General features: G+C 41.1%; 1 protein-coding gene across 2 annotated transcripts in view; it reads left to right on the plus strand.

Moving 5' to 3' along the window:
- Positions 1-1,262: 1,262 nt before the first annotated feature.
- The window catches only part of CHST11 (carbohydrate sulfotransferase 11), a 291,985-nt gene continuing 280,025 nt past the window's right edge, over positions 1,263-13,222 (plus strand). The window contains exon 1 of one of the 2 annotated variants that reach the window (XM_088454346.1): positions 1,263-1,943. In XM_088454346.1, the coding sequence (XP_088310472.1) occupies positions 1,670-1,943 (274 nt within the window). In that variant the 5' untranslated portion in view covers positions 1,263-1,669. The remainder of the gene's footprint in view (positions 1,944-13,222) is intronic. The other variant, XM_088454347.1, reaches the window with a different exon arrangement.

The raw sequence follows: 13,222 nt of genomic DNA on the forward strand, positions 1-13,222 counted from the left end.
TTGGTGCACATGTGGGTCAGTATTATACCGCCCCCCCTAAAAGTAAAGTCTAGATCCGCCACTGGCACGACCCCACAGGGGCGCGCACTGACCGATATCATGCCCATACACGGTACGATATAGTAGCGATATCGTTCCAATCTGTCGGATTAGCTGCTGTATTACACCATGTATGGGCACCTTTACACTTACTCCATGATCAGTGCTGCCACAAGTCAAACCCCTTCAGGAGGCTGCATTTGAGACTTTGTGGTGGCCATGTTTGTTTGAGTTTGTGATTACACGCCCACCTCACAACCTTAGTGCACTTCTGTTATGACTGCATGTCCACTGCAGTAACATTGACAGGGGGTATATTTACTAAACTAAGTGTGGATTTTTAGAAGTGGAGTTGTTGTCCATAGCAACTAATCAGATTATAGCTAGTATCTACTGGTGCTAGCTAGATAAATGAGAAGTAGAATCTGATTGGTTGCTATGGGCAACATCTCCACTTCTAAAAACTCTCACTTTAGTAAATATACCCTCTACTTTCTGCAGGTTTGAACCATACTTGCCTACTTTTGCAAAAGCATTTCAGGCAGATTGTGAAAACAACACCTATCAGCGTGGCGTAAACTGGGCGTGTACTACTACATATGAGAGGCGTGTCATAAAACTCACTTACATCCAAATGTAAATGAGCCCCAAAGCAGTTAGTAAGATCTATTTGTTGATGAAAACAAACTGATACTTTTTGGAAAACTTTTGTAGCCATAGGGATCATTGTGCCTTTTAACGAATACAGGGAAATTATACTATTTGAATGTATATATATATATATATATATATATATATATATATATATACAGCGTCATAATGGGGGTAAGGTGCAATCAGGGAGTCTGCTGGAGCCTTCAGGGAGTCAGGGAGATTGTTACTAATTCAGGGAGTCTCCCTGACAATCAGGGAGAGTTGGCAAGTATGGTTTGAACCCATTCAAGACCAGTCGCAGCAAGTCTAAAGTCCGGTTTAAAACAAGGCATAAAAAAGAAGAGGCCCTTAATTATAGTTTATAGCAATTAATCTACTTTTAAAGTGAATCTTTATTATATAGTTGGCTGGGGAACGCACAGAAAATAGGGTGGTGAGGTGTAGTTATAACCGGCGGCCAGCAGGTGGCAGTGCAGCAGCTAAGTTCGTATGGCCAGAGAAACAAAAGAGGGAGGAGCCACATGTGCTGCCTGGCGTCAGGCTTCGTCACTGTCAGAGGCAGCAGCTAAGCCTGTGAACGGTGTGCGGCACTGGCAGCTGCTCCCATCCCCATCTCAACCTCCCCCTTCTCCTGCCACTGACTGAGTAACCATCCTCCTTCCAGCTGTGCTCCTAGCTGCTCTCACATACATGCAGGCAGCCAGAGCATCACCAAGGCACAAGACGAGAGCATCAGAGCCAGCACACAGGACCATAGCATCATATCAACTGCATGCCAACAGCCCGGAGTCAGCATCACGCCGCAAACACACAACACCACAATAAATAAATCCATATATCCAGATACTGAGCACAGCACTGGGACCGGCCAATCATAAGAGATTATTTACTCACAGCATAGAGTAATGTGATCGCAGGAGCACCTATATACACAGACCGTGATTCCAATGCTTCCCTGTATACATGCATAAGATACATGCACACAGCCCTCCCGGCAGCACATCATCCACAGCAAGTTTCCGTGCACGGAGCCCACAGTGCGCCATCCACACCCTACCTACAGCAGACCGGCTGCTGTCTGCCCCGCCGCACGCCACCTGCCTCCCACCCCAGCCAGCCGGCCGCCGCAGCTATGAAGCAGGCTCTGATGGAGATCATGAGGATGAATCGGATGTGCAGGATGGTGCTGGTCACTTGCTTGGGATCCTTCATCCTGGTTATCTTCTATTTCCAAAGTATGTTGCACCCAGGTAAGGGACGCCCCTCCATGTGCCCATCTGTTCCCCAGCTGCTGCCAGTCATGTAGAAGGGGGGACACTGTGACATGCATCACTGGCTGGGCACTGGGCAGACATACGGCAGATGAGGGAAGTAGTAATACTCAGACCTGTCTTATTGCTATTGTACAGATGTACTGTTACTTTGAATGAGTTTTGCACTTCATACTACACGCGCAATGATTATTATATAGATTTGTTACATCTTATGATCAGGTACTACTTTTCTTCAGGTAGTTGTGGCCTTTTGTTTCATTGTACTTCTTATTTTGCTTGTTGCTTTGCAGATGCTAAGGTCACTTTCTGTAAGCAATATACCTAATAACACTTCAACAAATAACTCAAAAGTAAATTTGACTATTCCTTGATCACTGTAGTTGTGAAGTCTTCCACGATGAGTGATGTATGGAAGCAAGCAGACAAGCTGGACAGATTCTTTAATACCAGCTACCACTATACTAAATTATCAAACATGACTTTCAGGTGACTACCTGTCCCACACATGATAGGTAGATGTATGCTTCTGTTAGTTCTGTACTATTGCTTTAGAATCAGGGGAAAAAATATGTATTGATCTTAAAAATAAATAATCTGTCTGATCTGAGGGTTGGGAAGCTCCAGAAATATAAAGTTTTTTTTCACTTTATAAACCAAACTTATATTTATATTTTAATACTCTTGTTACTTTGCCCCCGTTAAGATTTGATCTTGTCACCGTTATAATGGGTACTTCAGGATATCACCTAAATCAGTGGTTCCCAAACTCTGTCCACAAGACACCGTAACAGTCCAGGTTTTAAGGATATCCATACATAGGCACAGATGACTTACTTAGTAGCTCAATCAGTTGAATTATACCATCTGTGCCAAAGCATGGATATCCTTAAACCTGGACTCTTAAGAAGGCCACACAGCTAAAGATTATCTTTCCAACCAGCCAACTAGTTGACTATTTGGCATGAAAATTTGGTAATGTATGGGAGCAATCAACAAGTTGGTTAAATTTGTGTGTTTTTTTTTTACCAATTTGTTTGAATGACTGTTTTCACATTTGGGAGCACACAGACAATTGTCGTTTGCTCCCATGCATTACCAGATTTTCATTCCATCCAGCCAACTAGTCGGCTGGTTGGAAAGATGATCCTCAAGCTACTTTGAGGACCAAGTTTGGGAAACCTTGACATAAAAATTCATGACAGCAGTGTGACAGTTCATTTTAATAATCACTCTCAGCAGTGCTCTAGTAGAAAGTGGCTGGAGTTGCATGGTTTTGTATTGTTGATTAGGAGTCTATTCACACTTGTCTGATTTTGCGCTGAAAGCCTGCTTGACATAACATGTATGGGGACTTTAACTATTTCTGATCTGAAGGAGACTACGTGGTGTATTACATGCTCATAAAATGTGACATTTTCTCTTTTCCTGTAAATTATATCTATTGGGTAGTTTAGTCTCTGACTATTTGTTCATATAAATGTACTTAAGACCTTTAACCCCCTTTTTTTTTCCTTACTGTTGCGGTGAATAATTTCTTAAATGGGTTAATCGTAAAAAAATTTTGCCATCTAAAAAATAAATAAATTGCGGCTTGGCATATAGATTGTTACCTTATTTTACCTTTTCTTCTGTTAAAAACATGTTCTTGATTGTTTCTGTAGTACATATAAAAGATAATAAAGATTCACTAAAAGAGAGAAAATGTAACTATTTACAACAGATAACCCCAGAAAATTACTCTAGCACCAACTTCTCGTGTGATATCCTCAATGCAGATGCTTATTTCTAGCTTTCAATAAACATATACTTTGTATATATATTTTGTATCTTTACTGTTTTTATCTGCATATGTTTGTACAAAGCCTTTACAGTGTACGTTAGCTATTGTACACCAATGCAGTTTTACAGTACACTTTCCTTCTTGAGTCAGTGATTAGTACATTAAATACAAATGAAATGACTCCCTGGTTGTGAGTGATTTGCACATTCCCGCATTACGGCTCCATGTCTGTAGTCTAAACAACAGACTGGAGAAGGACGTGTCCAGAGCAAGGTCATGTAGTGATAAGTGTACAGTAACAGTAAGGGATGTATGTACTAAGCTTGGTGTGATTTCAGCCATACTGCTGTGATTCATGAGTACACTTTAAAGGAATGCATTGGCAGCTAGTGGCTTCCATATATTCCATGGTGGAGCATCGGAGGAACAGCGTTTATTGGACTGAAGTCATACATTTACCATGCAGCTCACTCAGATGGCCAGTACTACTTCTCTATACTGTCCTCTTTACCCATGCCATAATTGGCATTGCAGTGAGAGTGGCACATTATAGATGGAGACATCTAAAGGAATATATTTTAATTTAGTTTTTTGTAGTGCAAAAGTTATTCTATAAATTAATTTGAGATTGTAATCAATTTAAATAAGGATAATTCTATGAAATACTTGGTAAGGAAAAAATATCAGACAGTAAAACGATTTCAGAAATGTGAGAGAGAAGCGATGACAGAGAGACTGAGAACAGAGCATTGTACATGCCAATAGTAGGCGTGACCGGTATAATAAATGCCTAAAGTGTAAGCTGTTACAACATGGAATGAAACAGAGTGGTTATATTAACTATTAAATCGTACTATTTCATAAGGTCAGTTACCATGTAGTACACAAAGATAAAATATCACGATTATAACAGTATACACTTAACAAATGAAAAGATAGGGCTCATGTATACTAGTGGAGAATATATATATATATATATTATACAGACATACTGTGTGTGTGTATATATATTATCCTTTATTATATGGCGCCACAAGGGTTCCGCAGCGCCTTACAAATAACATAAACAAATGAGCTCACAAGAAAAACAGTTATTACCAGTACAAACAACGCAGGACAAATACATGATTTATGAACATGACTGCATAACACGTAAATACGCAGCAGGGTGTCAGCAACCAATTGTTAGGTGCTGTTGTAAATTAAAGTATAAGTAAGGGAAGGAGAAGCACATGAGGGAAGAGGGCCCTGCTTGTGAGAGCTTACTTTGTAAAGGGGAGGGGCAAGCAAACAGAGGCGACACAGACGGGCTGGATTGTGAGGAAGGAACATGGGAGTTAGTGGGTTAGGATGAGCGTTGGAAAGCTTGTGTGTGTATAATATGAATAATTTATTTATCAAATGCAAAGAGCCGGCACTCCTTTGCTTCGAGCGGGTTACTTGGTCTGGTGCCTTCCCAATTACTCTTCCGTGCAGGGAAAGGAATAAACAGTAAGCAGGTGAAGTTGACACTCAATATGGCTTGTAAAAAACAGTCACAGACCCGTTTTGCTTTATCAACGTTTCAGAACCTTTTGAGTAGTTATTTCTTCAGGATACAAAAAGGCTGATGACCTGATTCTGTTAAGAGCAATTATTTTTTTTTAAAAGGAGCAAACCAGAAGCAGTTTTCTCCCTGAGCAAACCATGGTGGATTGCAAATGCAGTTAGTTTGTTTTTTTTTGCATGCAGGGAAAATATCAGCAAACAAATACTGGGCAGCATGTTTTTATTTTATTTTTTTACTGAACATAAGAATTCAGCTAAGACACAGCTCTTCCCAACTATGGCCCATATTCAATTTGAGGCGCAAAGACCCGGACTTTTCGCCTGCCGGACTTTCCACCTACATCGCGTGGTTTTGGAGAAAACGCCTTCCGCGTGCCCGCTTTTCACCCTATTCAATTTCAAAGGACGCGTAAACAGCACCCGGCGAAACTGAAACAGGCAAAATGTCCTGTCAGATTTGGGAAAATCAGCCTGACACCCCCCAAAAGATGCATTAACATGGGGGGACCACTATGGATACTCCCGAATAGGCCTGCTGAAGGTATTTGGGGTACTTAAATGTTCTAATTAGCGTCTTTGCATAAGTGGTGAAGAATAGCATTTAGCAGGGTTTTTTTGTGAAAATAACTAGTCTCAGCAAATTTGGGGTACCTGAAAATTGGGGGTAGCATAGTTAAAAGTTGCTAAAGTGAAGTTTTAAAAATCGTGAAAAATCCACCTGCCGCAAGCTCCTGCAATCAAAAAAACATCTGGGGCATACTTGGGGACCCCCCTGGAGTCTATTTCGCTAGTTTTTAACTTTGTCCCCCAACTTTGTTTTTTTTGTCACCCCCAAAACGAAAGTACTTTCTGGGGTGTTCTTAAGTGTTTTTTAGACTTTTTTACGCCGTTTACCTTTGGGGGACTGTCTTAAGGCTGCACGGGGGTTCCTGCAATGTTGCACCCCAAAACCCCAATTCTGCACTTTTTTCCGCCTGCTATTCAGAGGTGAAACTTTTCTGCCGGCACCATTGCATTGACTTATCGCCTAGGCGGAAAAGTCTTACAAATTAAATACGGCAAAAAGTTTCCGCCTGGCGAAATGACATCATCCGCGATACTTTTTCGCCGAAACGGTCTTTTCGCCTCAAATTGAATACGGCCCTATATATCTCTCTGCACATTTTATATCTGCTGCCCCTGCACATGACCAAGGTGCAAGTTGATACTTTTTTGATTTGCTCCTAAAGCTGGATACATACAATACGATGTGTGTACCCAGTGACGGAACAACTTGATGTAGCGATACATTGCGTGCACCATACACACTGCACAATCTGATGTACGACGGTGCACTATATTGTTAAATTCTGCATGTAGCAGCATGGCGTCGTTCATTGCATTGTCTCATCTGCTGTGATCCATATGATATATCAACCCAAACTGCGATGGAACGATATATTGTATGAAGGATTGTATAGTGTTAACTCTGAATAAGGCCCTGAATGGCAGTTTGCTCAGATTCATACTGCCACCATAATGTCCACCACTGTATAGCTGTTGCTGCACCTGGCTGCTAGTCCTTCTTGCAGCAGGGTTGCGGAATAATCTGTTACCCTAGGTCTGCATGGTGCCACATTTATTGATAAACAAATGTGAAAGACTCCTCCAATACCCCGGGGAAGTAACTCGCAGGGACAGCGGTTGTCACCACCACTGTCCCTGTGAGTTAGTTAGTACCTATAGTACATAGTGGGGGCAAAGTTAAAAAGTCTGTTGCAAAACAGACTGTTAATAATCGTGGCACTACTGTGATTATTAATACATAGGCACCCAATTCCTATTTAACTGAATTCTGTTTTGATTCCTCAGAGTGCAGTCACACATTGTGCACTGGCTGTCGGTTTTCATTAGGAATTACTACATTGACTGACCAAGGGGCATGTTTATCAAGGATTAGTTTCATAAAATTATGTAGAAACTGCAGTTTCTGCATAATTGTATGAATTGTTGCTATGTGCTAACAGCCTAATGCAGGAGATTTCACAGAAATTTCCTGCAATAGGCTAATTAGAGCTGCAGACCTCAGCCCCCATTATTATCAATGAGGACTACGGTCTGACCCCTTCATACCAAACTCCGAAAGCGATGCTATTCGGAGTGTGGCCCCTAGGTTTACGCCATCCTCAGGTGGCGTAAACTGCTTTATACCTATAGAGGCAATCTTGCTGGAGAGGGATCTTACGATCCCTCTCCCGCAGCCTGCGTCCAGCTCCTAAATCTGAAACTATGCGCATGCGCAGTGTCAGATTCCCTTGAAGAAGTCTTTCACAAAAGTGAAAAACTCCTCCAATATGCCAGTGATGTAATTTGACAGTGGATAGAGCTGCGTGTTACAGTTAGTACATAGTGCCACGATTATTTATGAAATTTATGAATAGGCCCCCAAATCTGAATGGGTGTAGCTGTCTTTGTGATCACATTTGTCTTTTAGGGGTCTATGTACTAATTATCATGTGCCAGCCCCGATTATTATCTATCCATGTTGCTGGGGATGTTTTAATTATTTATAGAAATATCCCTGTCGTGTACAAAGGGGAACTCGCAGGGACAGCGGTTGCGGTAACTACTGTCCCTGTGAGTTATATCCCTGGCAAATTGTAGAAGTCTTTCACAGAAGTGAAATACTTCTCCAGTGGAAGCTGACACTGCTCTTGCGCACAGCATCAGCTTCCGGAGCTCCCCAGGGGCTGCTGGGCAGAGATCGAAAGAACTCTCTCCTGCCCCTGGAGCCTCCGTAGGCTTACAGCAGTTTACACTGAAGATGGTGTAAGCTACCGGGGCTAAACTTCGAAAAGCTTTCCTTTTTTGGAGTTTAGTACATAGGGGTCAGATCGTAGTCCCCATTGATGATAATGGGTACTGTGACCTGAAGTGCTAATTAGCAGTCTGCCAGAGATTTCTGTGAAATCTCCTGCATTGTGCTATTAGTACATAGGAACAATACATACAATTATGCAGAAACTGCAGTTTCTGCATAATTTTATGTAAAAATCAGCTTGATACATAGGGCCCTTAGTCTTTTTAAACTAAACTTCGGAGAAATTATATTTAAGTCCTTCAGCGATCTGCTGATCTGTGGCTGGCAGTGTTAATATACAGATTTTTTTTTTTCTTTTTATGGCTGATATTCGTTTCAGCTCTGAAAGTAACTAGGTGCCTGAAACTCCCAAAGCAAAGCTTCACTTATTGACTGTGTGGCAGTAGGCAATTAGAATGCACAGCTGCCTCGGTGACACGGGTTAATGTTATACAACCCTTCTCTGGCAGGGGCTGATTAATTACCGCTGTGCATTTTGCTCAATAAGAGGTAAGGTAGCTTTATTGTATATTGTCCAAAAAAAAGGACAACAACTGTTATGGAGATGATAACTATATAACTTGCTAGGGGGATCACAATAAATGATGCTGATTGGCCGTAAATAGATAGGAATTGCGTGATCATGTAAATAGGAGTATTGTACTACAACCAGAGTTTCATTTAAGGGTATTGATTAAAATGTTTGACATTTCTTTGAGTACTGTTGTAATGCAGTTGCAAACAACTTTTCAGAATTAAAGAAGCTCTTTTTTTTTAAATTATTGTCCGTGTATGTAAATATAGGTGTGCTCATCTATTTACACAAATAAGAGAGAAAAAAATATAGGCCCCCATTTATCAACTAAGCATAACCCCTGTAGTGCTCGCTAAAGGTCTTATGTCCTCGTTTCTGTATTTAACAAACCGTAGTAATCTAAAATCAATGCTGTTTTCTCACAGTATCGTTCTTGCCACCTCTAGATGGCGATAGCGATGCGGTCCCCATTGACGACAATGGGGACCGGACACTGAAACACAGGCTTCAGCGAAGCCTCCCAGGCACTGCCGAGTCCCTGTGTCAGGCACATGCTCAGACGGACTGTTGCGCATTACACCGGAGCCCCATCGCTCGCAGTATGCGCACAGTGTCAGTTTCCAGAGGCTGCGGGTGAGAGATTATTAGATCCCTCTCCGCTGAATATGCCTTCACAGGTGTAAATCATTTTACGCCATCTGAGGATGGTGTAAACCGACTGGACTCTGAAAATATTTGTTTTTCTGAGTTTGGTACATACGGGTCAGGTCATTGTTCCTATTGATGATAATGGAGACTGCGGTCTGCAGCGGTAGTTTGCCTTTTGTAGGAGATTTCTGTGAAATCTCCTGCATTAGGCTTTTGTTAAATAGCGGTGATACATAAAATTGATATAAAAAAATAATTTCTGCCTAATGTTATGACAAACCAGCTTGATATATAGGCTCCTAAATCTAGTATTGGGTAGGATTCACCATGTTAAGACCAAATCCGTCATTGTACTTACCTGTGGAACACTGTTCTTCTGATCCAAGAGATTTATTATTATCTTTATTTATAATTCTCCACAAAGTGTCTGCAGTACCATAGGTTAGGGGAAGGACAGTATACATTTACAAAATGGAAAAAAAAAAGTGAATTAAAAATAAAGAATTCTACTATGGACAAACCGCTATGAGTTAGCTACTCTGCTAACTCATAGCAAGTCATGCAAATAAAGCCATTTATGAGTAAAGTGAGCATACATAGATACAGATGAGCAGTAATACTAAAGGCATGGTTGCAATTAGGAGAACTAATCCCACAGAATACAGGAACAATTCTGCATAAGATACAGTATGACAGCAACACATGAGGAGGACAGACTGGACAGAAATGAGACATAGGGTAGAGGGCCCTGCCCCTGAGAGCTTACATTCTAGAGCAGACCTGGCCAACCTGTCTCTCCAGCTGTTGCAAAACTACAAGTCCCAACATGCCATGCCACAATGCTAAAACTGTGGCAGGGCATGCTGGGACTTGTGGTTTCACAACAGCTGGAGAGTGACAGGTTGGCCAGGCCGATTCTACAGCAGTACACATTACTGAGCTTTTTGGGTATAATGTTTATGTAATTTATTTTCGTTACTTTTCTTCTGCAACAGATGTATGTTGTTTTATTGGAAAACAAAGCATCACATTTATATATTCTGTTTTTTACTGTATAATTATGATAACAGGATATTTTTTTAACATTCTATTTACTAAATACAATTCTTTAAACAGTTATGGAGTGAAAGCAATTACATTCGCATAATGAAGGTTTGTTATAACAGTACATTCATAAAGTATTGCTATTGTGAGGTTAAGATTCTTCAATGTTACCTTTTATAAGTTTGCATTTACTGCAAGTTTGATGTGTATCCTGTGTAATAAAAAGCACACTCTGTACAGTGTATATAATAAAAAAAGCATAATAAGAAACATGTAAGTTTATGGAAAATAAGAGTTATGTTTAACTGATATTTACATTATATTTAAAATTGTAAATTGAGGTAATTTTATGTTTTCATTTAAGTATATATTTCTGGCTCATATACAAAGTAACAAATAGCTGCAGGTTAACGTCAGGGTTCTTGGCCCACTATTATTACAATTTGCCAAAATGTGTTTTCTTTTACCTTTCAATTCACTGGTTGAATTAAATTATATATTGTAAATTTTAGATCATATTTGTCAAATAGGTAATAAGTAGAGATGTGCGCTGACCCCCATGTGTTGGATCTAGATTCATCTGCGTGTTTTGGAACACCACCCTCAAGTGTTTTGTATCTGGGCCTTTTTTTTTTTTTTTTAAATAGACAACATTTTTTTAAAATCATGTAAATTTTGCAATCCAAACCCCAAAATTTGGATTTAAAATCCAAATTCCGAACTGCTGGAAGATCAGAACCTCGACTCAGGAGATTAGAACCGTGATTTGGATCTGATTCACGAAATTTGGGTAGATTCGGATTTCTGGAGAACCGACCCGCACATCTCTAGTAATAAGGTGCTTTTAAGCTTTTTAATGAACTACCTACCTCTCAAAGATATTACACATGGCATTTAACTATTGAGTGGTCTATAAAATAGTCTTTGGTCAATTAATTTAATTGTAGAATGCCTTGTTTAATTGCTCTGGTCAAGGATAATCACTTTTACTAATGTAAGGTCTGCCATAGGATTTTATTGTACATGGATGCTAATGGCAAATAAATTAGTTTAATTTTTTTCTAGCATTGCACAGTTTGGTGACATTATTTCATATGTTTTCTTTCTTCGATTCTCTATGGTGCATTTAAGATAACTTATTTTGACTACTATCATGTCCAGTAATAAATAAGATAAATATAGCCAGGAAGTATGTATTGTTGACATGTTGCACATAAGAAAATATGTTACAACATACTGTAATTACAGACATTCCAGCCTGGAGAGGAGATGATGCTGACAGCTTTGGGGGGGGGGGGGGGGCAGAGCCGGATGGTAGGCATCATTAGGTCCCTCCCCTTCATGGGAAAAGGCCGTGATTTGCGGGTCCGTGAGGAGGGGCGGGACTAAATTACCCACAAATTCCCCATAAAATCTCTCCATCCTGCCCACTTCACTAGGTGTTTATATTGTTTGAGGAGATTGACGGCATTTGGTGATTTTTTTTTACCACTGAGGCATTGAGAGTGTGTTAATCTACTGTATTCCAGTTTGATATGGGAATAGTACTATCATGGGCTGTAGACCGTATGGTTAAAGCGGCTGAAAGTATTATTGGTAGTGAGTTACACAATGTTGAACAAATTTATATTAAAAATAGTTTACAAGAATAGTTTACATAAAGGAAATAGCATCATAAAAGTTTGTCAGCATCCAAACTACAGTGTTTTACCTTCTACCTTCTGCTTCTGGTGTATCACATCTAGAACTTTGTGGTATAGGGAAAAAAAAATGTCTCCTATCGATTGTTAGTATGAACCTGAATGGGGATTTTAACTAATGGTGTTTTGGCATGCTTGTCTACTTTTGAAAACTAGTTTCAGGGAAATTATAGTTGGTAGTACAATGCGCTGCGCAAATCGCGGTGCGCTGTTCAGGGATGTTGTCATGTTCCGCCCATAGGGCGTATCTAGCTCCACCTATGGACATATTTATTGCCACTCAGGACAGTGTTCTGCAGTGGCAGGGGAAAACTAAAGTTTTAAGTGCAGCATGCTCCAGGGGGAGGGGTGTGTGTGTGTGTGTATGGGTGTCTCTTCAGTGATGATGATGATGAGACAGTTTGAGCAGAAAGCGGGTATAAATGAGCACTGTATACTCAGAAAACACAGGATGGACATAGACAGGTGCATTTTTAAAACAGGAGAAATATCTCCAATGCTGTATGACTCCTACAGAGTGACTGATTAATACAGGCCAACCTGAGCATTGCTGGAGTAAGAGCCTGCAGCGTGCATACAGAGATCAGTGAATGTAATGGCAGATCACATAAGTTACAGGGGCAGTCAGAGAGGCAATGTGCCCATGAAATAGAAATGACAGTGCCCAGCAGATGGCCAATAACCGGGGGTATGACAGATGGAGCCAGGCAAGGAGATTCCATAAAATGTACTACAGGGCACTTACACCGCTATTAGGGACTGGCAGAGGATGATTGGGCGCAGTCAGGGTGGCAGAGGCGCTATGCTGGTGACTGCCGCCAGCACACACATACACACACTGGCCACTTACCTTCTCCTTCCTGCCCTGGTTACTCTGCTCCTCTGTCTTGCTGACTCTTCCGATCACGGCTGTGCTCCATGTTATGTCTGCTGTGCTGTGTCCGATCGACCTGCGCCACCCCCGCCGCATCTATTTGTATTGATGAACCGCGGTGAGAAGCTGCTGCTGCTGGTGGGCTGCGACTGGCCTCCGCTAGCTGGCTGTTGCTCCGGACCAGTGCTGATGCGCAGAGGAGGACGAGGAGCTGGTGTTAGTGCTGGAGCCGGGGTAGAGCTTTCAGCTAAGTAAGGACACTGCTACCCATAACTCTGCGGTGCGGT

Source organism: Taudactylus pleione, unplaced genomic scaffold, assembly GCF_031769625.1.
Source record: "Taudactylus pleione unplaced genomic scaffold, aTauple2 ptg000040l, whole genome shotgun sequence".
In the NCBI taxonomy this organism is placed as follows: domain Eukaryota; kingdom Metazoa; phylum Chordata; class Amphibia; order Anura; family Myobatrachidae; genus Taudactylus; species Taudactylus pleione.